This window comes from Pseudorasbora parva, chromosome 1 (assembly GCF_024679245.1).
Source record: "Pseudorasbora parva isolate DD20220531a chromosome 1, ASM2467924v1, whole genome shotgun sequence".
Taxonomy (NCBI): domain Eukaryota; kingdom Metazoa; phylum Chordata; class Actinopteri; order Cypriniformes; family Gobionidae; genus Pseudorasbora; species Pseudorasbora parva.
Genome location: NC_090172.1, coordinates 20,496,603 through 20,522,523, shown reverse-complemented (window position 1 = coordinate 20,522,523; position 25,921 = coordinate 20,496,603). Strand labels below are relative to the sequence as shown.

Genomic DNA, 25,921 nt, shown 5'->3' with positions numbered 1-25,921 from the left:
CACCCTCATGAGGATCCTAGCAGCGCTGTTCTGAATACACTGCAGCCTCTGGAGATTTTTGCTAGGGATGCCAATAAGGAGCGCATTGCAGTAGTCCAGCCTGGAGGAGATAAAGGCATGGACAAGCTTCTCCGCATCAGCCAGTGATAGAATGGGACGAAGTTTGGCAATGTTTCTGAGGTGGAAGAAGGAGGTCTTACACAGGTGTTTGATGTGCGCTTCAAAAGTAAGCTGTGATTCCATTCTGACCCCCAGATTTGTGACTGAAGTGGAAAGAGGAATGACCTGATCAGAGAAAGCAATGCTGGTGATAACGGACTTCTGGACCTGAAGTGGAGTGCCGACTAGGATAGCTTCAGTTTTGGAGCTGTTTAGCTGCAGAAAGTTTTGCTTCATCCACGCCTTTATCTCATCCAGGCAAGTGATCAAAGTGGATGGTGTGAGGTCAGCAGAGGGAGATGAACTTGTCCTAAAGTAAAGTTGAGTGTCATCAGCATAGCAGTGAAAAGAAATCCCATGCCGGTTGATGAGACGGCCAAGGGGGAGCATGTAGAGTATGAACAGGGTGGGTCCGAGCACAGAGCCTTGAGGGACACCGCAGGTGACATTGTGTGACAGGGATGTAGCTTCTCCTAACGCAACATATTCAGTTCTCCCAGTGAGATAAGAAGAAAACCAGTTGTGGACCGAGTCAGAGAGACCAATGGTGGAATGTAAACGGTGAAGGAGGATGTTATGGTCAACTGTATCGAAAGCTGCAGTTAAGTCCAGGAGGATGAGAAGGGATGGGGAACCAGCATCTGCCGCCATCAAAAGATCGTTTGTGACCCTGACCAAAGCTGTTTCTGTGCTGTGTCCTGCGCGGAAACCAGACTGAAATTTCTCATAAAGATGGTTATGCTCCAAATGGACCTGAAGCTGTGCAGCAACAACTTTTTCCAGCACCTTAGAGAGGTATGGGAGGTTGGAGATGGGCCTGTAGTTGTCATTAACATCTGGGTCTAAAGTAGGTTTTTTCAGAAGTGGTCTGATGATAGCAGTTTTAAGAGATGAAGGAACATGGCCAGCCTGGAGGGAATTATTAATAATCTTGGTAATGAATGGACTTAAGACACTGAGGTTAGATTTTACCAAGGCTGTAGGAAAAGGATCCAGTGCACAGGTGGATGGTTTCATTTTTCTGATGATGTCCTCAACCTCGAGCTGTGTGATGATGGAGAAGCAGCAGAGATGTTGGAAGGTCCCTGGCTGTGGATCAACAGACGGGACAGGCAGAGCGGAGGTGCTAGATAGGAGCAAGTGGATGTTGTCTACTTTGTTCCTAAAAAAGGTCATGAACTTATTGCACCTCTCTTCTGTGGCTTCTGAAAAAGAGTGAGTTTGCGGTTTGAGGATGTGATTAATAGTGGAGAAAAGCTTCTTGGAGTTTCCAGGGTTATTGTTGATGATGCTAGAGTAGAACTGTGACTGAGCATCTCTTAAACACCTTGCGTAGGCCTTCTGATGAACTCTATAGGCTTGCCTATGAACAGTGAGTCCTGAGAGCTTGAGACGCCTCTCAAGTACGCGCCCAACCGTCTTGATGTAAGTTTTATGATTAATGGTTAGTCATTATTAGTCATCACTTAATTTGTACAAACATTCCAAAGTATTGCTACAGAATACAACCATTAACGCAACTGAAGCTTTGACGTAGTTGTAGTTTAATCTTAAATAATCCATTAAAAAAAAAAACGTGATATGAGGCGCTCAAGCTAATAATTTCATTTTTGACCAGTTTTGAGCTACTATGATAGAACATTTAGCCTGACATGGTCATACTCAATTCTAGTCTGAATATGAGTCTGAAACTGCTTGTGGCAAGCAGCGAGGCGAGGGACTGTGAGAGCAGGCCAGTGACAAGTGCTAATGAGTGCCAGCTGTGCGCCACACCGGTCTCGTCTCGTCTCGAGTGACGGGAGCATAAATGGAGGCGTGAAAGCAGCGGACCAGGCCTGGATTTTATGTTATGTTTTGTTTATGTTTTGTTGTGTGTGTGCGGGCAGTCGTTCGTGAGGGGCTGCCTGCTTTACTTTCATTTTGTTTATTTATTTAATTAAAGTTTGTTGAATGTTCACCGGTTCCCGCCTCCTTCCTTCCCATCTAAGAACCTTAGCTGTGTTCGAAATCGCCCCCTATACCCTCATTCACCATTCCCTACATTAGTCCACTAACATAGTCCACTTGAGGGAGTGAAGGAAAAGGAGTGAGTGAATTCGGACACTGACTGAGCCGGAAGGGCTGCCGCTTTTGCAGTTTATGCTGTTTATTTGAAACGTAGCAAACTGGCAGCTCCAGTAATAATTAAAAGATTTATCTTGCACTCTGCCGTGGAAACTAGCATGTATTAACCATAATCAAACAATTTAATAATCAATTAAAAATGAATTTATACCTGTATGATAGTCTGTTGGGCCAGTGCAGTTTGGAAGATAGATGCATGATTTATTCAGCTGCGAGCACCATCTCCTGTCAGATAAATCCACATATACCCTTGCAAATGGCATTATTTGAGGGAACAGCCATTTGTAGTGGTGTCCGAAACCATAGTGAACGTTATCGAGTGCACTCATTCAATCCCAAAATGCACCGCTATAACGAGTTTGCAACCATTGTACGCTCGCTCGACTCCTAAAGAATACCCACAATGCACTGTGAGATCGCGCCACACGTCAAATGAATTCCCGCGTCTCGCCAGCAGATGGCATCCACAGCGGAATCAACCATTGTAGACAGACAAGATTATTATATTATATATAGACTCATTAAAGCTACATTGTGTGATATTTTCCCCCATCTAGTGGTGAAAAGGTATATGACCATCCAGTGAATAATAGTTCCCTTTCAGTCGGTCACGTTCGACGTACGTCAGAACTGAACCGACGAATGGGATCTTACTTTAGAGACCAGTCCTACTTCGAGCATCTAACAACGAGCCAATGAAATTTGGCATGCGATCACGCATTCCACGCTCCGCCCCGCAGCGCGGGTATAAAACAGGAAGTGGAATGATAGATCAGCGCTTTCTACTTCGGAGCCGAACAGTTTCATTGCTGTTTCTACGAAGAGCTTTTTGACTAAGAGTCAAAACACTTCCTGTGAAAGAGAGTCTGCCAGTGCGGGTGATACGGTGCGTCAGCGAGAGACCGTCCTTCAGTGATAAGAGCTTGTTGGTTCGCTGAGCGTTTCCTGAAAGAGTTGGTTCGCTGGGCGTATACATTACATTACATACACAACATCACTGAGAGCTCACACAGGCTTGCAGATCGAACTGTGTGGAGCCGCGGTCATCTCCCTGAGTGCTTCAGCACACTAAAAGAGCGACTTCCATTTCACAAAAGAGCAACACGGTTTGACCCTGCGTCTTTTTCAAGATGTCATTCAAGCCGTGTGTTTCTGGGTGCGGTCGATTTCTGCCTCCGCTTGACGGACACGTTCGTTGTCTCTCGTGTCTGGGCGCACAGCACGCTGAGGCTGCGTTCGTGGATGAGACATGTTCCCATTGCGGGAATATGTCCATTGCAGTGTTGCGGTCCCGTCTCCAGTACCTCAGAAGAGGTGGAACGCCATCGTCCATCCCCCGATCTAGTGGTCCTCCAGCTGCAAAGCAGAGGGCTACTACTTTGGCTGATGACCTTGGTGGGGACCTGAGGGTGTCGGTCAGGGTAAACCCGACGGGTCTCACGGCTCCTCGGGCCCCTCCCCCCTCCACTGTACCGGTGGAGCTTCCGGAAGGGCGCGCTGACCTCCCACATGGAGCGCCAGTCGTCTCTTTTGGGGCTCCGGCTCCGGCTTTGGGGCTCCGGCTCTTTTGGGACTCAGGACCAGATGTCGGTTGCTGCATCGGGGGATGAGCTAATGGGTTCCGAGGATGAAGACTCGGCTGCGTTGCCCCCTTCGGGTGTGACAGCGTTGCCCGAGTCTGACCCGGAACTTACAGCTATGCTTGCCCGGGCCGCCGCAAGTGTCGGGCTTGAGTGGAACCCTCCACCACGTCCCGAACCTTCGCGGCTGGATGATTGGTTTCTCGGGACGGGTCGCGCTGGTTCTCAGCGTCCCGCCCTGGTGCCATTCTTCCCGGAAGTGCATCAGGAGCTCACGAAGTCGTGGGTGGCGCCGTATAGCGCTCGCCAGCGATCGACTGACTCCTCCATCCTCACCACTCTCGATGGTGGTGCAGCTAAGGGCTACGAGGGGATCCCTCCAGTCGAGCGGTCGGTTGCGATGCACCTGTGTCCTAAGACCGCTGCGGACTGGAGGCACGCCCCGCGTCTCCCCTCCCGGGCGTGTAAGTTCTCGTCCGGCTTGACGGGCAAGGCTTACTCAGCCTGCGGAGAAGCTGCATCAGCTTTGCACGCCATGGCGCTCCTGCAGGTCCACCAGGCCAAAGCGCTCATGGAACTGCACGAGGGTGGTTCCGACCAGGCAGTTATGCAGGAACTGCGTGCCGCGACGGACCTCGCCCTCCGGGCGACAAAAGTCACGGCACGCTCCCTGGGTCGGGCGATGTCCACTTTGGTGGTCCAGGAACGCCACCTGTGGCTGAACCTGACGGACATGCGTGACTCGGACAAGGTTCGGTTTCTGAACGCCCCTGTCTGTCAGGCCGGCCTCTTCGGCGACGCCATCGAGGACTTTGCCCAGCAGTTCTCGGTGGCCAAGAAGCAGACGGAGGCCATCAAGAATATCCTGCCCCGGCGGCCCGCTGCTGCCTCCACCCAGCCGCCCGGGGCAGCCTCCCTGTCTGCTCTTCGCCGAGGGCGTCCCCCGGCGTCCGCCTCCGCCCCTGCCAAGCCCAAGCAGCAGCCTCCACCCGCGAAGCAGGGAGCCGGACGCAAGGGGGCCGCCCAACCCGTCCAAGGGCCTGCGAAACCTGCCGGCAAGCGCAAGGGGAAGCGGCCCTGAGACGGGCAGCCCAGGGAGAAAAGGAGCTGCTCTGAGGGAGATGATGTCCGCATTCCGACTGGCTCTCCGACTGGCTCTCCTGGCTCTCCTGGCTCTCCTGGCTCTCCGGAGTCCAGCGGTACCCACATTTTCACCAAAAGAGCAATTTCCTCTCTCTCTGGGCCCCAAGAGGGTCAGGTTGGCAGTGTGCGACGCCCACGGGCCTTGTCACTCCTTTCCTACCCTCCCGTCGCCAGGGGGCAGCTGTGTGGGCCTCGAGGACGCCCCCGGGCCTTCTCACCCACACACTGCCTCTCTCGTGAGCACTCAGTCAACACTCCGGGCCGCCCACGGGCCTTCCGGGTCGGGGCTGAGTGCTTCACTTCCCTGCCTCCGGGCAGTGGACAGCAGAGTGGGCTCCGAGGACGCCTCCGGGCCTTCTCACCCACTCTCTGTCCAAACCAGGAGTGCTCAGGCAACACTACGGGCCGCCTCCAGGCCTCCCGAGTCGGGCCAGAGTACTCCGCTTCGCTGCCCCACCCCGGGCACGTCTGTGGTGCCGTTGGTCCCGCTTGTACGGTCTCTGGGGGCCTGGCTAGGTCTTCCCAGGCCGTCTCGCTGGCTCATCCGTACCATCAGACTCGGCTACGCGATTCAGTTCGCGCGCCGGCCGCCCAAGTACAAGGGCATCCTCTTCACCTCCGTGCGAAGCAGCGATGCTCAAGTCTTGCGGTCAGAGATCGAGGTCCTACTGGCGAAGGACGCGATCGAGCCGGTTCCTCCAGCCGATATGAAGACGGGGTTCTACAGCCCCTACTTCATTGTGCCCAAGAAAGGGGGTGGGTTACGACCAATCCTGGACCTGCGAGTTCTGAATCGGGCCCTGCACAAGCTCCCGTTCAGGATGTTGACGCAGAAACGCATTTTCCAATGCATCCGTCCCCAGGATTGGTTCGCAGCGATCGACCTGAAGGACGCGTACTTCCATGTGTCTATTCTCCCTCGACACAGACCGTTCCTACGCTTTGCGTTCGAGGGGAAAGCATATCAGTACAAGGTCCTGCCCTTCGGGCTGTCCCTGTCGCCCCGCATCTTTACGAAGGTCGCGGAGGCAGCCATTGTTCCGCTCAGAGAACGCGGCGTTCGGATTCTCAACTACCTCGACGATTGGCTGATCCTAGCCCAGTCGAAGGACCAGTTGTGCGAACACAGGGACCTGGTGCTCAGTCACCTCAGCCAGTTGGGCCTTCGGGTCAACCGAGAGAAGAGCAAACTCTGTCCCACACAGAGGATCTCTTATCTCGGTATGGAGTTGGACTCGGTCAGCCGGACGGCGCGCCTCACCGAGGAGCAGGTCCAGTCGGTGTTGAACTGCTTGAATATGTTCAAGAGCAGGACAGCGGTCCCACTGAAATTCTTTCAGAGGCTCCTGGGGCATATGGCATCTGCAGCCGCGGTCACGCCGCTCGGATTGCTGCATATGAGACCGCTTCAACGCTGGCTCAATGGCCGAGTCCCGAGGTGGGCGTGGCAGAGCGGTCAGTACCGGGTCCCAGTGACTCCTTACTGCCGCCAAACCTTCAGCCCGTGGTCCAGCACTTCGTTTCTCCGGGCCGGGGTGCCCCTAGAACAAGTGTCCAGGCATGCTGTGCTATTCACGGATGCCTCCACCACAGGCTAGGGGGCCACGTACAACGGGCATGCAGTTGCTGGTCTGTGGACGGGGCCGCAATTGCATTGGCATATCAATTGCCTCGAGTTACTGGCAGTACATCTGGCACTCCGCCGCCTCAAGGGGCCGCTGCGTGGCAAGCATGTACTGGTCCGTACGGACAGCACCACGGCCGTTGCGTACATCAACCGTCAGGGTGGTCTTCTTCCACGGTATCAGCTACCCTTCGGGCTAGCCCCGTGTCTTTCCCTCGACAGAGCCCGCTCTGTCGTCTCTGGGCGTGTTCTTTCCCCCCTTCAATCAGGCTGGAACCACCCCAGAGACTGCCATATGTTGCACTACCCTGCCAGGTTAGTCCTTATGTGTATTCTGCCACCTCTCCTTCCCTGAAGGACGTGGCCCCGCAGCGTACCCTCTCTCTCAAGAACGAGGTAGGCACGCTTTCCCAGCGTTATCCAATAGTCATTCTGAGTGGGTCTTGCAGAAACAGCAGTGACTGTACTCCCTGCTTGGAGCCCTGACTTCCGTACCATACTAGACGGAATTCGCTCACTCGTTTTCATTCACTCCTTTAAGTGAACTAGTGGAGGAGTAATGGGGAATGAATGAGGGTATAGCCTACAGGGCGAATCGGACAGCGGTAATTCATTCAGCGTGCGACTCTCACAGTGCGTTGAGAGTGAGAGCGCTTCAAAAGCATAAGGAGTTGTTTGCTCTCGAAATGCTCTCGCGGTATTTATGAGCCGATCGGTTTTGCACTGCTGCATCGAACAAGCCTCTTCCTCCATTGCTCATACTACATCGGCTGAGGCCTACACCTATACACTCATTATTTCGCTGCATTGTGGGATTGAATTAGTGCACTCAAAAACGTCCACTATGGTTTCGGACACCACTACAAATGGCTGTCCCCTCAAATAGTGCCCTATTTAAGGGTATAGGGGGCGATTTCGAACACAGCCCTTTTTACACTGCTCCATTGGGCTGTGATTATGGGGCGTGTTTCAACCGAACCAGGAAAGACCTCAATTGGATAGACCTACAACCAATCAGAGCAACGAAGCGACGCATAACGTTAGTTGTCAAATGTCAACAGAGCTCAACTGCACTGTGTTGCCAAGTGCGATTGTGCGTTTTTTCCGCGGGTTGTTTTACATGTCTGCGGGTTGAAGCGACTATTTATGTGATATATAGACCGATATATAGACCCCCCCCCCCCCACACACACACACACACACACACAGAGTACTTACCCAACATGATCATAATTTTTGAGAGATATAGTGAAGGTGATTGCATATATGCAAACAAGCTCTCTGTTTAGGATTTGAACAAATATAATCCAAGCCCTTTGATGTCGTGCATGATTACGTAACTGTTTATCATCTGTCCGTCATCGTCTAAAGCCCGCCTTGATGATTTCATTGGTCTGAACAGTTTCTGTTCTGGAATAATTACTCTTCTATGGATCGAGTCCAGACCTAACCACCCGACCTAAAAAGTTTGTGGGCGGGGCTAAGTTCGGCTGGCATCCAGGCTAATAGATTATGGTTTCATTGATCAAAAGACAATGACAGAAAAATATGAAATTTGTTTTCAGATTAAAAATGTATTTTGCTCTGAGAACTATGTTTTTAACAATGTGTTTTATATTTGTTGGTATATGTTTTACTGACTGCTTGATAGTGTATATCATTTTGATCACTTTGTTTATGATTTGAGAGCAGTGTTTAATTTTGAACAGTTAAAACTGTTTTGAGGCGAAAGTTTAATTTTGCCAGGAAAGTCAGAGGTTTTGTAAATAGTGCTTGAAGAGTTGTGTTTAATGTTTTCATAAAATGGAGCAAGGTTTCAGAAATAGTGTTTTAACAATTGAGAAAAAACTGTAAAGGATAGGGTCTAGCAAAAGAATAGATAATTAATAATAATAATAATAATAATAATAATAATAATAATAATAATAATAATAATAACCACAAATGTGCAACTTCTGTGTAGTTCTTCTTTACAACGTATGACGCCATCACGTTGGAAATGTCACGTCCATAATGTACATGGAAGTAATGACCTAGTAACGAAAAACTCCATCACTCTTCTGTTATCCTCATTCATCATTGTTTTGTTTTGTTGTTTTTTGTAAAGGCCATTTGGTTTAGTCTTTTGCACTTTTGTTTTAGAACATACACAACGCCGAAACAGCACATTTGTAGTTAAAAAGTATATATAAATTTGAAAAAAAAACATTTGAAAATGGCAGATTGTTTCTCTAGGTAAGACCCTATTCATTGGCTGGGAATACTGCAGAGCCCTCTGAAGCCTTTCGAAGCAATTTGAAACTGCATTGATTTGGACCTTCCGCCCATTGGTTGCCATTAACGTCCATTATTTAAAGAAAAATCCTGGAATGTTTTCCTCAAAAAAAAAAAAAAAGAAAGACATAAACATCTTGGGGTTGAGAAAATTATTAGGAAATTTTCATTTTGAAGTGAACTGATCCTTTAAGGGCTTCTGTGATCTACCAACTATTTTGCTTCCCATTGACACAATTCTGTTCATTTTGTTCTTAGATCTACAGTTTAAGTGATTATACCAGGCAGGGAGATGAAAAGTTAATACAATGGATTTGTACACAGTTCAAAAATTTTGCTGACTAAACCCAAGGTCAATGAGTTTTCTAAGAAGAAATAGTCGCAGCGAGCATTTTTTTTTAAATGTACTCTGAATTTCCATCAAAACTCACCTGTCAGTCCAGAATTGAACCCTATTGCATATAATTAATTGATTTGTTATTTGTTATATGTGTTATATATTTGTTATATGTTATTTGTTACATTAAAACCTAGCAACGAGGGGGAGAGGACGCTGGCGTTGTCTGTTCGCCGCTTTTCCACCCGATTTTAGTTTATATACCTTAATTATAAACTTTATTTTAATTAAAAAAAAATTGTCAGTAACTAGTACATTCAGTCAGTGCTAATTTTGGGACATATTGCTTGGCTCTTATCGTCTCGGATAACTCTTCTCGGCTGTTGACAGTTGGCTGTTGACAGTTGGCAGTTTGAATGGACTCCCTCATGACAGGAGAGGACTCTCATTGTTCACCACTTTTATACATCTAAAACCTTTTTTGTACGGATTTTTACGGTTTTTCTCCTAAATTCAAAGACTTTTACTCACCCCTGCTATCTCTTCTAACATCGGCTGTTTGCTGGAATTGCTGGGAGTTGGCGCATACACTCCTCTGCTATGGTATGGACCATCATCTCGCTGTGCCTGACAGTGTTCCAGCTCTGCCTTTCTATAATGCATAGCGCTAGTCAAAACCTTCCAGTGGCCGTCATAAAGCTTAAATATTCCATCCCATAGCTGCTAAATTTCAATGACCGCACATTTCCGGCGTGCATCGCGGTCATTAAGGAACTTGGACTTCTGCGCCGACGGCGTTACATCCATAGAGGCTCTCGTCGCGGGCTAGTTTATCATCAGCCTGAAAACTCTGCATCAGCCATACCATCCATCTGGACCTCCGTCGCACATCTGCCGCGTCATCACAACAGTTTTGCTCTCCGTCTTGGTAACACGGGAATAACCGCGAGATCTCACCAATCTAAACTGGATTGCACGGGAAACACCGCGAGATCTTTTAGCACAGCGCATGACAGAAAACGTGGAGTGGATTTTAGTGTTTTACGGCCAATAACGAGATTCACCACCCCATCAACGCTCAAAATAGAACTTTTTAATGCACAATCCCTCACAAATAAGTCATCTTTCATCCAAGACCACATCATTGATAAGAGTTTAGACCTTATGTGCTTAATGGAAACATGGCATCAGCCTGCAGTTTACGCAGCACTTAATGATGCCTGTCCTCCTGGTTACAGCTACCTGGAGAAAGCCCGCTACACTGGTCATGGTGGTGGCTTAGCTGTAATTCATAGACAATCATTGGAGCTGTCTTTTCTCCCTCTGCCCACAGTGTCATCATTTGAATACCTTGCTTTTAAATGTAAACCCCCTTTTTCTTTGACAATACTGCTTATTTATCGGCCCCCAAAAACAAATTCAGTTTTTATCTCTGAGATGCATGACTTTCTCACAACACTCTGCTCTACTTCTGCCAACATTTTAATATTAGGAGATTTTAATATTCATGTAGATACCCCCTCCTGCCACCTGGCAGCTGAGTTTCTGCAATTATTGGACTGCCTCAATCTCCAACAGCATGTGGATGGACCCACTCATTCTAGGGGGCACACTCTGGACTTGGTCATTTCCAACTCTCCTCATATTAGAAACCTCTTGGTGTTTGATCTGGGTGTGTCTGACCACCAGGCCATCTCATTGGAGCTGCCACGCCCCTCTTCCCTTACCAAAGATTCCCGTCAAATTTGCTTCAGGAACCTGAAAAAGATTAACCAAGACTCTTTAACTACAGACCTTCAGCAATTGTTCCTCTGTTGATCTCTCCTCAGTCTCTGAGTCGGTTGACTTCTACAACAAGTCTCTGAGCAGCCTTCTAGATCTTCACGCACCTGTCATAACTAGAATGGTCACCTTCTCGCGCTCAGCACCCTGGTACACCAGCGAACTGCGGAAGATGAAGACGGTTGGGCGCGTACTTGAGAGGCGTCTCAAGCTCTCAGGACTCACTGTTCATAGGCAAGCCTATAGAGATCATCAGAAGGCCTACGCAAGGTCCTTGAGAGTTGCTCAGTCACAGTTCTACTCTTGCATCATCAACAATAACCCTGGAAACTCCAAGAAGCTTTTCTCCACTATAAATCACATCCTCAAACCGCAAACTCACTCTTTTTCAGAAGCCACAGAAGAGAGGTACAAGAAGTTCATGACCTTTTTTAGGAACAAAGTAGACAACATCCACTTGCTTCTATCTAGCACCTCCGCTCTGCCTGTCCCATCTGTTGATCCACAGGCAGGGACCTTCCAACATCTCTGCTGCTTCTCCATCATCACACAGCTCGAGGTTGAGGACATCATCAGAAAACCATCCACCTGTGCACTGGATCCTTTTCCTACAGCCTTGGTAAAATCTAACCTCAGTGTCTTAAGTCCATTTATTACCAAGATTATTAATAATTCCCTCCAGGCCGGCCATGTTCCTTAATCTCTAAAAACGGCTATCATCAGACCACTTCTGAAAAAAACCTACTTTAGACCCAGATGTTAATGACAACTACAGGCCCATCTCCAACCTCCCATACCTCTCTATGGTGCTGGAAAAAGTTGTTGCTGCACAGCTTCAGGTCCATTTGGAGCATAACCATCTTTTTGAGAAATTTCAGTCTGGTTTCTGCTCAGGACACAGCACAGAAACAGCTTTGGTTAGGGTCACAAACAATCTTTTGATGGCGGCAGATGCTGGTTCCCCATCACTTCTCATCCTCCTGGACTTAACTGCAGCTTTCGATACAGTTGACCATAACATCCTCCTTCACCGTTTACATTCCACCATTGGTCTCTCTGACTCGGTCCACAACTGGTTTTCTTCTTATCTCACTGGGAGAACTGAATATGTTGCGTTAGGACAAGCTACATCCCTGTTACACAATGTCACCTGTGGTGTCCCTCAAGGCTCTGTGCTCGGACCCACCCTGTTCATACTCTACATGCTCCCCCTTGGCCGTCTCATCAACCGGCATGGGATTTCTTTTCACTGCTATGCTGATGACACTCAACTTTACTTTAGGACAAGTTCATCTCCCTCTGCTGACCTCACACCATCCACTTTGATCACTTGCCTGGATGAGGCGTGGATGAAGCAAAACTTTCTGCATCTAAACAGCTCCAAAACTGAAGCTATCCTAGTCGGCACTCCACTTCAGGTCCAGAAGTCCGTTATCACCAGCATTGCTTTCTCTGATCAGGTCATTCCACTTTCCACTTCAGTCACCAATCTGGGGGTCAGAATGGAATCGAAGCTTACTTTTGAAGCGCACATCAAACACCTGTGTAAGACCTCCTTCTTCCACCTCAGAAACATTGCCAAACTTCGTCCCATTCTATCACTGGCTGATGCGGAGAAGCTTGTCCATGCCTTTATCTCCTCCAGGCTGGACTACTGCAATGCGCTCCTTATTGGCATCCCTAGCAAAAATCTCCAGAGGCTGCAGTGTATTCAGAACAGCGCTGCTAGGATCCTCATGAGGGTGTGCAAATACGACCATATCACCCCCATTCTAAAATCACTCCACTGGCTTCCTGTGTCGTTCAGGATCGAGTACAAGATCTCTCTCCTTACCCACCAGTGCATCCATGGTGATGCTCCCTCCTATCTCAAGGAACTCCTCACCACACAAACAGCCACTCGTAACCTCCGCTCTGTTTCGCTGTATTGCCTCAAAACTCCCACAGCCAATCTCCGTACTATGGGAGATCGGGCCTTCTGCTCTGCAGCCCCCAGTCTGTGGAATGCTCTCCCTGACCACCTGCGGACTCCACAGACTATAGATACTTTTAAGTGTGGTCTTAACCCACCTTTTTAGTAGAGCTTTTAATTGACTTGCTACTTCTTTATTTTATTTTATTTTTCAGTTTTATTTATTTATTGTTGTTGATTGTTTTGTTTTTTTAATTCTGTAGCACTTTGAGATTTTGTTTAATATAAAGTGCATTATAAATAAAATGTATTATTATTATTATTATTATTATTATTATTATTAATGTGACACTGCTATCCCCATTGATTGTTTATTGAGAAATAATTTAAGATGTACATGTGTGTTTTCTGTAATTTTGCAGAGATTATTGCATCTGTTTCGAGGACAATATGTAAAGGCATATGTCTTCTAAATGTTTAAATGCAAATATGTAGCCAGACACTGTTTCTTTGCTCAGCAAAAGGAGCAGTACACCACTGTTAAAACCTTTGTTTATAAATGAGAAACCTTTGTTTATAAAAAAAAATTACGGAATTAATCAATTTAGATTTATCTTCAAAAGTTACAATGTGGTTATTGTCTTTATTGTATAATTTGATTCTTCATGTTATTCATTTAACTGAACTTTTAACCATTTCAGCTCCACCTCTGATAAAATATACTTCCCATTCATTCATTCGGTCACTCTCGGCGCCACGTTGGAGTACTGACGTATAGGAATCCCGCTTGTGAGAGCCAATCTACTTCGAGTTTAACTAAATGAGCCAATGCACATTGGCATGCAGTGATTGCACCAGGTGCTCATGCCACGCCACGGCGGAATAAATGAGACACAGGTGATTGCATCAGATTATCCTTTTGCTTCGGAGCCGAGTGGTATAGGGTTATGCCAGATATCACTCCTCACTTTGCAGTTCGACTGAGAAAGAGCCTGCCTTTTGGAAGAGATCTTTTCAATCTGTGTAGGTGTGACGACACAGCAGCAGGTCGTGTGTTCTTCGGATCATCTCTCTTCGTTGTCAATAAGAGAAACCACAAGGGCTGTTTTCACAGCTGGTTCAGTGCGCTATGTGAAGAGCGCTAAAAAGCCATTCTCACGGCTGTTGAGAGCGTCCTGTGAGAGAGAGCGCGCACGACAGGCTGCACTACTTCCCTGTCTGTGTCACCGCGGCCCCACCCCCTGCGTGTTTCAGCACCAAGGAGAGCATCCTTCTAAAAGAGCAGCACAGATAGAGCTTGTGCCTTTTTAAAGATGACATTCTATCTGTGTTTTTCTGGGTGCGGTGGTTACTTTTCACCGCGGGATGGTCATCATCACTGTATCTCGGATTTGGGCGGTCAGCACGCTAAGGTAGCGCTGATGGATGTCTCCTGCTCTTACTGCAGGAACATGACCATCTCGGAGTTGAAGTTGAGACTTCACCTTGCAAAAGGTGGAGTCCCCGTGCCACTGCCGCAATCTAACCCCCTACAAAGGGTTACTTCCGGTAGTTGCGCGGCCGATTTGAGGGTGACGGTGAGCTCGCTTCCCCCAGGGAACCAACCCACGGGGAATCCTCACTCCTCCCACGCTCCGTAGCGAGTAGAGCTGCCGTTGGAATGCTGTGGGCCGTCCTCGAGATGCGCACCACCCGTATCCTTTGGGGCACCCCGTGCATCGGAGGGAGGGTCAGATTTTCTGGAGATTACGTGTGTCGGCGCAGTGGGCTCCTACGGGAAGATCTGCTGTGCCCGACACCGATCCAGAGATGATGGCCATGCTTTCCCGGGCCACCAAAAAGGTTGGGCTCGTGTGGAACCCTCCACCGTGTCCCAAACCGCCGAGGCTGGACAATTAATTTCTCAGGGTGGCCCGTGCTGGTTCTCAGTGCCTCACCCCGGTTCCTTTCTTCACGGAGGTGCGCGAGGAGCTCACTAGATCATGGTGCTTTTACTGCCCGAAACCAGTCCAGTGGGTCCTCCTACCTCACCACCCTCGATGGCGGACCTGCAAGGGGTTACACGCAGGTTCCTCCTGTGGAACGGGCCGTTGCTATGCAACTGTGCCCTAACTCCACATACTAGGGCTATTCCTTAATGCCCCTGTGTCCCAGACCGGCCTTGTCGGCATCGCGGTCCAGAACGTCACCCAGCAGTTCTTGGCCGCATAGAAGCAGACTGAGGCCATCAGTCACATCATACCGTGGCAGTCAGCTGCTGCCTCCACCCCGCCGCCAAGGCCGCCTGCGTCTGCCTACGCTGCAGCAGCAGCCTCCACCCAAGCGGCTTCATGGAGCTGTCCACTGCGATGGGCGTGGCAACTCAGCACTCACCGGGTGAGCTTCACACCGGCCTACTGCAAAACCTTCAGCCCATGGTTGGACCCCTTGTTTCTTCGGGCCGGAGTGCCTCTTGAACAGGTGTCCAGGCATGCTGTTGTCTTCATGGATGCCTCAGCCTTGGGGTGGGGTGCCACGTACAATGGGCATGCAGTGTCAGGGGTTTGGACAGGCCTGCACCTGCACTGGTACATCAATTGCCTCGAGTTGCTGGTGGTACATCGTGCGCTGAGCCGCCTCAAAGGCCGGGTACAGAGCAAAGATGTACTGATCTGTACGGACAACACTGTGACTGTTGCATACATCAACCGTCAAGGTGGCTACGCTCCCATTGCATGTCGTAATTCGCCCACCATCTCCTCCTCTGGAATCAGAAGTGTCTGAGGTCGCTTCGGGCCATTCATGTCCTTGGTGTGTGCAACCAGGTGGCCGACAAGCTGTCACAAGCTGCGCTCTCGGGAGAGTGGCAGATGCACCCCCAGGTGGTCCAGCTGATCTGGATTCAGTTCGGGGTGTCACAGGTCGACCTGTTTGCTTCCCCAGAAACGTCCCACTGCCGGTGGTTTTATTCGCTAACTGAGGGCACACTCGGTATGGATGCACTCGAGCATAGCTGGCCCAGGGGCCTGCACTAATATGCGTTTCCCCCAGTGAGCCTACTTGCACAGACACTTTGCAAGGTCAGGGAGGATGAGGAGCAGGTCCTGCTGGTGGCACTGTATTGGCCCCACCGGACTTGGTTCCCGGAACTCATGCTCCTCGCGACAGCCCCTCCTTAGCAGATCCCACTGAGAAAGGATCTTCTGACTTAGAGACAGGGCACCCTCTGGCACCCGCGTCCAGACCTCTGGAAACTTCATGTCTGGTCCTTGGATGGGACATGAAGGTTCTAGGTGTCTTACCCCAAGAAGTAGTTAACACCATCACTTTGGCTAGAGCACCGTCTACAAGACAGGCCTATGCCTTGAAGTGGAACCTGTTTGTCAATTGGTGTTCTTCCCACCGAGAAGACCCCCGTAGATGTTCGACCGCAACGGTGCTTTCCTTCCTGCAGCAAGGGTTGGAGCGTAGGCTGTCGCCCTCCACCCTCAAAGTTTACATTGCTGCTATTTCCGCCTATCACGACCATGTAGAGGGCAAGTTGGTTGTGAAGCATGACCTGGTCGTCATATTCCTTTGGTGGGCGAGACGGTTAAATCCTCCTCGACCTCCCGATCTTGCTCCGGTGCTCCGAGCACTTCAGAATGCCCCATTTGAGCCCTTGCAGTCAGCAGAGCTTAAGATTCTGTCCATGAAGACTTTGCTGTTGGCTGCAGTGGCCTCCATCAAGAGGGTAGGGGACCTGTAGGCATTTTCGGTCGACCAATCGTGCCTAGAGTTTGGGCCGGGTGATGCCCACGTGGTATTGAGACACCGGCCTGGCTATGTGACCACGGTTCCAACTTCTCCCTTTAGGGACCAGGTGGTGATTCTGCAAGCACTGCCTTTTGAAGGAGGCAGACCCAGCCCTAGCTTTGCTCTGTCCCGTCCATGCTCTGTGGATCTACGTGGACAGAACCCAAAGCTTCAGGACCTCAGATTAGCTTTTTGTCTGTCACGGAGGCCAGCAGAAGGGAAAGGCTCCAAGCAGAGGATGGCCCACTGGATAGTAGATGCCATCACCTTGACTTACCTAGTAGAAGTGTTGCATCCTCCTGGGCGCTTGCATGTGGCGCCTCGCTGTCAGACATCTGTAGAGCTGCGGGCTAGGCGACACACAACAGGTACGCTAGGTTCTATAGCCGGTCGGTCTCCTCCTGCGTTCTCACCTCAAACGGTAGAAGCGCTGAGAGGCCCGGCTCCTGTGGCCGAGGCGCTCATCCGAGGCGCTCACTTTTTCCAGAGATGAAACTGGCTGACTCCTTCACCGCCCTCGGTGCCGGGCATGGCGGAGTGCCCGGCATCAGGCCTCTTGCTGCTGAATCCTTAAAAACCGGTATTGGCTTGGGCCATTTTAGTGACCCCACGAGGTTCCCACTTATTTTTCCACGGTTGCTCCTGCGGAAACCCGTGCTTTTCCCTTGGGAGAGCCCTCTCTTCGTGGGATGGAGGTAAGAGAGCGCTACCTACTCGGCTCCTCAGCAAAAAAGATAATCTGATGCAATCACATTTGTGTCATCTGTTTCTCACTTATACCCGCGTGGCGTGGCATGAGCACCTAGTGCAGTCATTGCATGGCAATGTGCATTGGCTTGTTTAGTTAGACTCGAAGTAGATTGGCTCTCGCGAGCGAGATTCCTATTTATTGTTACTCTGACATGGCATCTCCGTTTCCTCTGGGAACATTCTGTTATATATTTGATGCTAATGTGTAGGCAACAATATTTCTCAAATATGCTTTAGATTTTTTATTTGTATTCTGCTTTCTGTCAATACATAATGCTTTGTTTCTTACACAAATACAATGAAAGGCGTTATTGGGCAAAACCCAAATACTGATAACAAATTGACTATCAGTAAGCTAATTTATTATGTTTGAATTATGTTTTTATTTTTTCTACTATGAAGTAATAGTTAATATGTTGTATTGTAGTCCCAACTTTAGAGACAAAAATAACTTCTCCCACTACAAAACAAAGTCACAACATTTATTCTCCCACCCATCCTGCTTCATCAACCACCCCTGCAACATCAGCAAAAGCACCTGATGGTGAGAATTTTTTTCGTTCTTATCCAAAATACAAAAAACTAAATGACAGCAGCTATTAAAATACAACAATTTAAAGTATTTGTGTCTGTGACTACTTTAATGCTTTGTGCAATAGACCTGTGTGCAAAAATGTGTACTGCGGTGTAAATAATACAGCTGCACTTGTGGGGTCAGTATATTATTCAGTGAATATAGTCATTATCATCTTTTCTTCACAGAAAAAAGATATCTGTGGATTTTGTTGCCTGTTCTGTGTATTGTAGTGGCATCAATGATATACTTGAAATTCAAGTGTAAAAAAGTCCAGCATCGACCAGGTGACTGAATTTAATATCCAATATTTCCTTAATTTCTGTCAGTAACTCTATATGATAATCATATATTTTCACTCTTTTCAGAAATGGCTGACAATGGAACAGAGAAGTGAGTGTATCTGTTTTAATTCTTTATTTATAAGTGAGATTTTTTTTACACAAACCTGGATTAAAAAATAGAAAATGCCATGCACTGTTTATTAAACATGAACTGTAAATGAGGTCATATGACAACAATGTAGTTATACCATTGTTAACTAATGTCACATAATGTTGGTGGGTCATACATTGTACCTACTGTAGTAGTGTATGCATGTATTCTATTCTATAATTACTCTTACCCAATAACAATACATTGCCTAAGACAATGTATTGTTATATTTTGATGGCTCATGTGAGGTTATCATTTTTAATGGTGTTTTTCTTTCATGTTGCTGTGGGTCACGAAGTGCATCTTTCCAGAGGACAGACAGTAACAAAGATGGTGTTATGCTGTTAGGAGTCAGTAAGACATCAGTTGGAGAGGACAATGGTATGTTTGAGAACACAGGAATATGACTTTAGATCGTCTTATTTATAATTGGGATGCATTTTTATTAACAAATTCATAATAACAAAGTCAATCAAATACAATTCTACACAAAGAATCAGATCTTAGGTAAAATACAGCAGCTATCTTTCTTAAGAATCTTGCAAAATGGCATTTTTTTCTGTTCTGCAAGATGTCATTTTTAAAACTCAACTATGTGTTGTTCCAAATCATGCGCACACACACACACACACACACACACACACACACACACACACACACACACACACACACACACACACATATATATATAAAATATATAATATATACACTAGTGTGGCTAACAAATTAACTAAGGTCATGAATAACATCGCTAATTGGCTCACCTCTGCTTTGCTTACACTTAATGGAAATAAAACGGTGACAATGTATTTCACTAAAAGGTTTCCTTTTGGAACCAACATTCGGATTTAAAAAGCATATAAAAAAAAATGTCTAATATTTTAAAATACAACATCTCAGTTTTTAAACATATTCGAAATATGCTTACTTATGATGCAGCAAAAATAAATCTGGATGCAAAGATTGTTTCTCATGTTAATTATTGTATCTCTTGTTGGTCTCAAACAAGTGAAACAACATTAAAACCTTTAAAATCCCTTTATAATCAGGCTGTAAAAGTATTAGATAAAAAACCATTGAGACGTCATCATTGTCAAATTTTTAACCGGTTAAATATATTAAATTTTGAGAATTTAGTTGTGTACTCAAGCGTACGGTTCATTTTCAAAATTCTTAATAATAGCGCACCTCCACCACTGAGGAGATTTGTACAGCTCTGCTCGGAACAGACTACAAGGACATCAAGGTCCACAAGTCGAAATGACTGCAGATTACCTAATAGAAGCTCTGTCTTTGCACAAACAGCCTTCTCATTCAAAGCTGTTAAAGAATGGAACTATCTTCCAGATAGTCTGAAATTATCCTCTTATCTGAGGGACTTCTCGCAAAATGTTAGAAAGGTATTATTAGATAATCAATTATGTCAGCATTGATTATGTTTATGGTTAGTGTAGCAATGTTAAAGGGTTTATTGTTGACAGTATGTATAGGGTTAGTTTAGGCTGAAGAATGAATGTAAATGTGGTTGTAAATAGATAGTGAATTATTGATGTTTAGATGAATATATTTTATTGTTTTATCTGCCCAGGGACTGTGGATGGAAATTAGCTGTAGCTAAATCTGCTGTGAAGCATCTTTTCTCTTGTAAGATTAATGTACTTAAACATGGTCCCTGTCAAATAAACAAACAAAACAAAAAAACAAAAAAAACTATATATATATGAGTAAATGATAACAGAATTTTTATTTTTGTGTGAACTGTCCCTTTAAGACATAAAAGAATCTTTATCAAAAGCCTGAAAATATATTAGCTATTACACTCTCTTCACTTGTTTATGGCATGGTTGCTATTTGTTTTCCATGTAGGGCAAACAATCTATGATTGGATGCAGTGAGATTTTGTTGTTTGGTTCAAAAGCCTCTCCCAGGCAATAGACACAGATCCAATCCTATTTTTCATACCCAAATTGTTCCCTTCTCCCTCTCATCGGTCCACACCCTTCCCTTCTCGGAATTCCATCGCATTTCTCATCTCCAAACACTCAGAGGAAGCCGAGGATTTTCTCATTGTGGATTACTGGGAAAGTTAGAGCTGAAACACTGCAGTGCAATGGAAGGTGCTTCCTCCCATTTATCGCACCTCCACAATGCCAGCATTCCCCTGCCTCTGACCCTTTTTCCCTAACCACCACCCAATAAAGATAATGGGGAGATCAAAGATAGGCACTTCCGCTGCAAAACACTATCACTAACACTGTATAACCCTAGAGACCTACAATGCTGCTGTGTATGAACACACACAGCTTTTTTAATTTTACATGTATACTGCATCCTTCAAACCATGAATATCATGAAGGAAATGCTGTCAATTGTTTTGTAGAATAGAAAGCAGACTGAGAGCTGTGACTATGGACAGCTATTGTGTCCAGCATGTCAATGCATCAATGTGGTTTGTTCCTGTTTATCCAACCCAGGCTCATTGGAAATACGTGACTCTGAAGTCATACGATATCTTCATGTGAAGAACAGAGTTGATCTTAAAGCTACACTGTGTAACTTTTTTAGTTTATTCTTAGCTAAAATCACTTAGTTCTTTCAAAAAATATATGTGCTCATTGATTTTAAAAAGAACGCCGACGTTGCCTGCTTTCTTCTCGACAGGTAATATTAATTCAGCCTATTTGTGTATATTGGAAGTTTTATTGTTGCTTGGCTAATTATATCATGGTGTGCTGTGCATAACACTAGAACGACGTCTAGGATAGTTTTCCTCGCGTCAATGATGAAAAAGTATTGTTTACCTTATAACATAAATCCGTGTTCTATGACGGATAACATGAGATTAATATTTTAATTGCATTATAATTTGTTTGCCTTACGCTAGTGGTGTTGTACAATATACAGAATAACGATAGCACTGATAAAAGTTACTATACTAAGATTAGCTTGCATTCGTCTGGGAACCTGATAGCTGATGTTAGCAATGAACTGGTTAAAAATAACGAAAACGTAAAACTATTATTCATTTTACATAGATTAATTTGATCATAGATCATTTGGTAAATTAAATAACTGCAAATTATAATAGTTTTCAAAAATTACCTCATCACTTGAGTTGAAGCAACACTCACCGAAGAGGTCGAACTGGAAGCTATGACTAAATCGGCCACCGTAGGAGTTGAAACGAAATCGAAATTGAGAGGAGCAGAAACTATTATTCACTGGATGGTCATATACCTTTTCACCACTAGATGGGGGAAAATATCACACAGTGTAGCTTTAAAGTTTTAGTTGTTGAAATTATGATCGCGCTCCTTTGCGAACAGAACACACGCACTCGTTCATTCATATTTCTAATTCAAATGATACACAGGGCAAGTTTAGAATTACGCTATCGGTCACATGACACACAAGCCATTTTACAATCAAAGCTGACGTAATGACGCAATTTGTCACAAGACACACGACAGCCAATGCTATCAAAGCTGACATGACGTTTCTTCCGGCGGCAATATTTGAAATGTATTATTAATCTTTGGTGGAAGGACTCTGGTGGATGGATTTTCTTCACACAAATCAATTGTTTGGCCTCGGAACACTTGGGATATTTGTACTTTCTGAATAAATTATGCATGCAGTCGTATCTGCCTGTTATATCCTGTTTTAATACACAAATGGGTTTTAGGGAAGGGTTTGAGTTACGCGTTCAAAATGTGTCTGAATATGTGTGGCCCTTGATAAACACGCTAAAAAGCGATTATGCGCATTGATAGCACGCCAAAATGTCATACGAATTGGTGTGTCATACATACGCCATTTCATGATATCAGTCTGGGAATGGAGAAAAAATATTACCACTTAGCGCCTCCGGTGGACGTTTCACCCAAACAGTGCAGGTAAGCGTTAGCTCAGAAATCTAGACGCACCCTAGCAGCAGCAAATTTAATTTGCCGCGAGTGTCGTCTAGCAACTCTCAATACACTTCTGAGCTGTAAACGGCAAACTCTGGTCGGGCCAATCATATTGTGTATAGAGTCGGTGGGCAGGGGGCTTAACATAATGGTGGCCGAGTTGTGCTTGAGTGCTTCTTGTAAACACAGAAACTATATATATATCTTTTTTTTCTTTTTTTTCTTTTTTTTTTCTTTGTATATCGTATATTCAATACATTTAGTCTATTATGTACAAAATCACTGTCTAACATTTTCATGAGGTAAACACGGCTGTATATTGCAAGGTTATTTTCGTAAACGAAAACTGAAACTAAGACTAAAACTATTGGTCAAAAAACATTTTCGTTAACTGAAATAAAATTAAAAAATCTGAATAAATAAAAAACTAAAACTAAACGAAACTAACTACTCTTACTAAAAAACTAACTGAAATAAAATAATAATTAGCAAAAATAAATATTCGTTTTCGTTATTAATAAGCCCTATTTAATGTGGTGGAAAATCTGACTGTGGCGGTTGAGGGAGTGTCTGTATATTGCGCTACTGCGCGTGAAGTGATCTGAGGAGGAGATTAACCGCTGTCCTGTGACGGACGCGTGCAGACAGTCAACACATCGCTAGTCCTAAACGGCAGTTCACAAAGAATCAATGCGTCCGTGGCAGTAAAATGGGAAATAACACAAGGTAATGAGATGCACATTGAACTTCTTTTAACTTAAGCTCACTGTTTTAGAATGCCGTGTCTTACGCGACGGGAGACGCAGGCGCAAAAGTCAGCAACTAGTAGCAAGTACTAGCCTACTGTGCGTTTGAGATTTCATGTTTGCATAATATTGACAGGCTCAAAGGTGTTATCATAATCATTTACTACTAATAATATTATTATCTGTGTGGAGACATTTCCCCACAAAGTAGGGAATACCAGGACACACACGTTTGTTTCACTATATAAGTGAGGACATTGCATAGACTTCCATTGATTTTATATCAGGTTAATGATATTTTATATCCCCTAACCCAACCCCTATCCCTAAACCTACCCATCCAAAGAACGTGCAAAACAATAGATTTAAATAAAAACATGTTTTGGCCGACTTATAAGCCTTTTTAACTAGTGAGGACATTTGAGTGGTCCTCACTAGTTAAAAAGGCTTATAAATAATAATAAAGTTATCATAATATTTTACTAGATAAATGAGGACATTGGTCCCCTTTACAATTATAGCACAACACACACACGCACACGCGCACACACACACACACACACACACACACACACACACACACACCAGTGTGTGTTGGCTGTATTTAGATGACATTAGCTGTGGTCTTACGCTGCTAGCCTACATTGTACTACTGAAGAAATTAAAATAAGCTTTTAATTGTTTAACAATATTTCATCTTTGTTATGAATGAGTTTGTCTGGAATTTATAATTTTTACTTTTATATTTTACGTTGCATTTATTTTGTTCATTACGATAGATCCTCTGAGTATTATGTTAAAAATATTAAATATAATTTTTAATATCAAAATATAATTTATTTCATTTTTAATCTCCAGATCGTTGTTTGTATAGGTCATAGTTTGACTCAAGCTTTTTTGCTCAAAGGTGAAGACCCAACTTTATGCATGTTTTGTAAGACCTTCCTGGGTTTAAACAATAATGCTCGTTTATTAAGTTATTTCACTTAAGGAAGTAAGATTAAACTTAAATCTGTGCAAACATTAAACTTTGCTGAAATTAAAAACCTTGATTTGGTCTCTACACTTCATTATGGTAACTCTGCTAAACTATAATTACTAAAACTAAAACTGAAACTAAATAAATAAAAACTAAATAGAAATGTATTTGCAAAATAAAAACTAAACTAAAACTAGCAAAACCATTTGTAAAACTAACTAAAACTAAACTGAAATTTGTAGCAAAATTGAAAACGATAATAAAATAAAAACTAATTTAAAAAATCAAAACTATAATAACCTTGGTATATTGAACTACATAATGATACATTTTATCGCATTTATATATAAAACTATTATGCCAAACAAAAACAATAACACATTCATTAGATAAATACAACCCAGGCTCATTGGAAATACGTGACTCTGTCTACATTTTTCCAACACCTGAAATATGTACCTCCAGGTACATTTACTTAGCCTGACAAGCCAGACCCACATCAAGATGTTTGGTCTGGAAATTCACCATTGACAGGACTCAATCCGAGGGGCGGATTAAAAATTTCTGTTTATCAAAAGAATGGCCTAATTATCATTAAATTTGACAACAACCCAGTGTTTTATTATTATTATTATTATTATTATTATTATTATTATTATTATTATTATTATTATTATTATTATTCTCATAAACCTCAAAAGAAAGGCTCCTCTGCAATGAGTTAATAAAGGTTTTTTTGTTTTTGTTTTCAAAGCAATGCATTTCTCAGGCGCAATTCCTCCCTCTATTGGTTAGATTATATACTACAACTATTCTGAGAATTCTTGTTATCAGAATGTACACTGTTCCTTTAATTCAATGATTTGGGCAGCTTGGTTTTTTGTTTCTATATTTTTATTGTCTCTATCACCATTTAATACAGCTGCAGCGAGATAACCGGAGTTCTGCCGAAGAAGATCTCGACATTAGCCATGAATCCTCACACACTTCAGAATAATGAATAACAACAGAGCAAATGAAGAGGAAAGGAGTGATGAAAGCTTGCCGCAAACAGCAAATATGTATTTCTTTAAGACGAGTGGAGTTTGCGTTTCAGGTCAGCAAACAGAAATACTGTGTTAGGATATTCTCCATTATTTGAAGACTGTAACCTCTAATTCTCCACAGCTTTGCAACTGTTCTGCAGTGTAAAGATAACGTGGTTACCACGTGTTTCTATTCAAAATTAATTTACTAGTTTGTAATTTTAGCATTGTGATATAATGAACAAAATGCCTGTTTTAGCATTCATATGTATTATTGTTTTTTTATTATTATTATTTTCAGCAAGTTAATGAAGTATCTTTTTTTTTTGTCTGTGTAATTTGTTCATTGACTCTAGCTGTTGGGTCTTTAGAACTGATTGTTCTGTGTGTGTGTGTGATTCAATACATGCACTCTAAAAAATGCTGGGTTAAAAACAACCCAAGTTGGGTTGAAAATGCACCGACCCAACAATTGGGTTGTTTTAACCCAATGGTTGAGTTGTTCTTATCCAGCAATTGGGTTGTCTTAAGCAACATTTAACCCAACCACTGGGTTAAAACAACTCAACCACTGGGTTAAAACAACTCAACCATTGGGTTAAAACAACTCAATTGTTGGGTCGGTGCATTTTCAACCCAACTTGGGTTGTTTTTAACCCAGCATTTTTTAGAGTGTGCTATATCAACAATATAAGAAAATGATAGGCTGATTTTTTTAAGTGAATAATACTCTTTTTGTATAGCTACCGTTTGTATACACTGCAACAATTTTTAAAGAACCTGGATTTTCAC

At 44.6% G+C, this 25,921-nt stretch overlaps 1 protein-coding gene across 3 annotated transcripts in view; it reads left to right on the top strand.

Annotated features, from left to right (window-relative positions):
* Window positions 1-25,550, top strand: part of LOC137060466 (endothelial cell-specific chemotaxis regulator-like) — a 78,622-nt gene extending 53,072 nt beyond the window's left edge. Inside the window, exons 6-10 of one of the 3 annotated variants that reach the window (XM_067432457.1) lie at window positions 17,887-18,003; window positions 18,222-18,320; window positions 18,402-18,426; window positions 18,755-18,849; window positions 25,027-25,550. In XM_067432457.1, coding sequence (XP_067288558.1) covers window positions 17,887-18,003; window positions 18,222-18,320; window positions 18,402-18,426; window positions 18,755-18,849; window positions 25,027-25,040 — 350 coding nt within the window. In that variant the 3' untranslated portion in view covers window positions 25,041-25,550. Of the gene's footprint in view, window positions 1-17,886; window positions 18,004-18,221; window positions 18,321-18,401; window positions 18,429-18,754; window positions 18,850-25,026 lie in introns of all 3 variants that reach the window. The other 2 variants (XM_067432458.1, XM_067432459.1) reach the window with 2 other exon arrangements.
* Window positions 25,551-25,921: the final 371 nt, after the last annotated feature.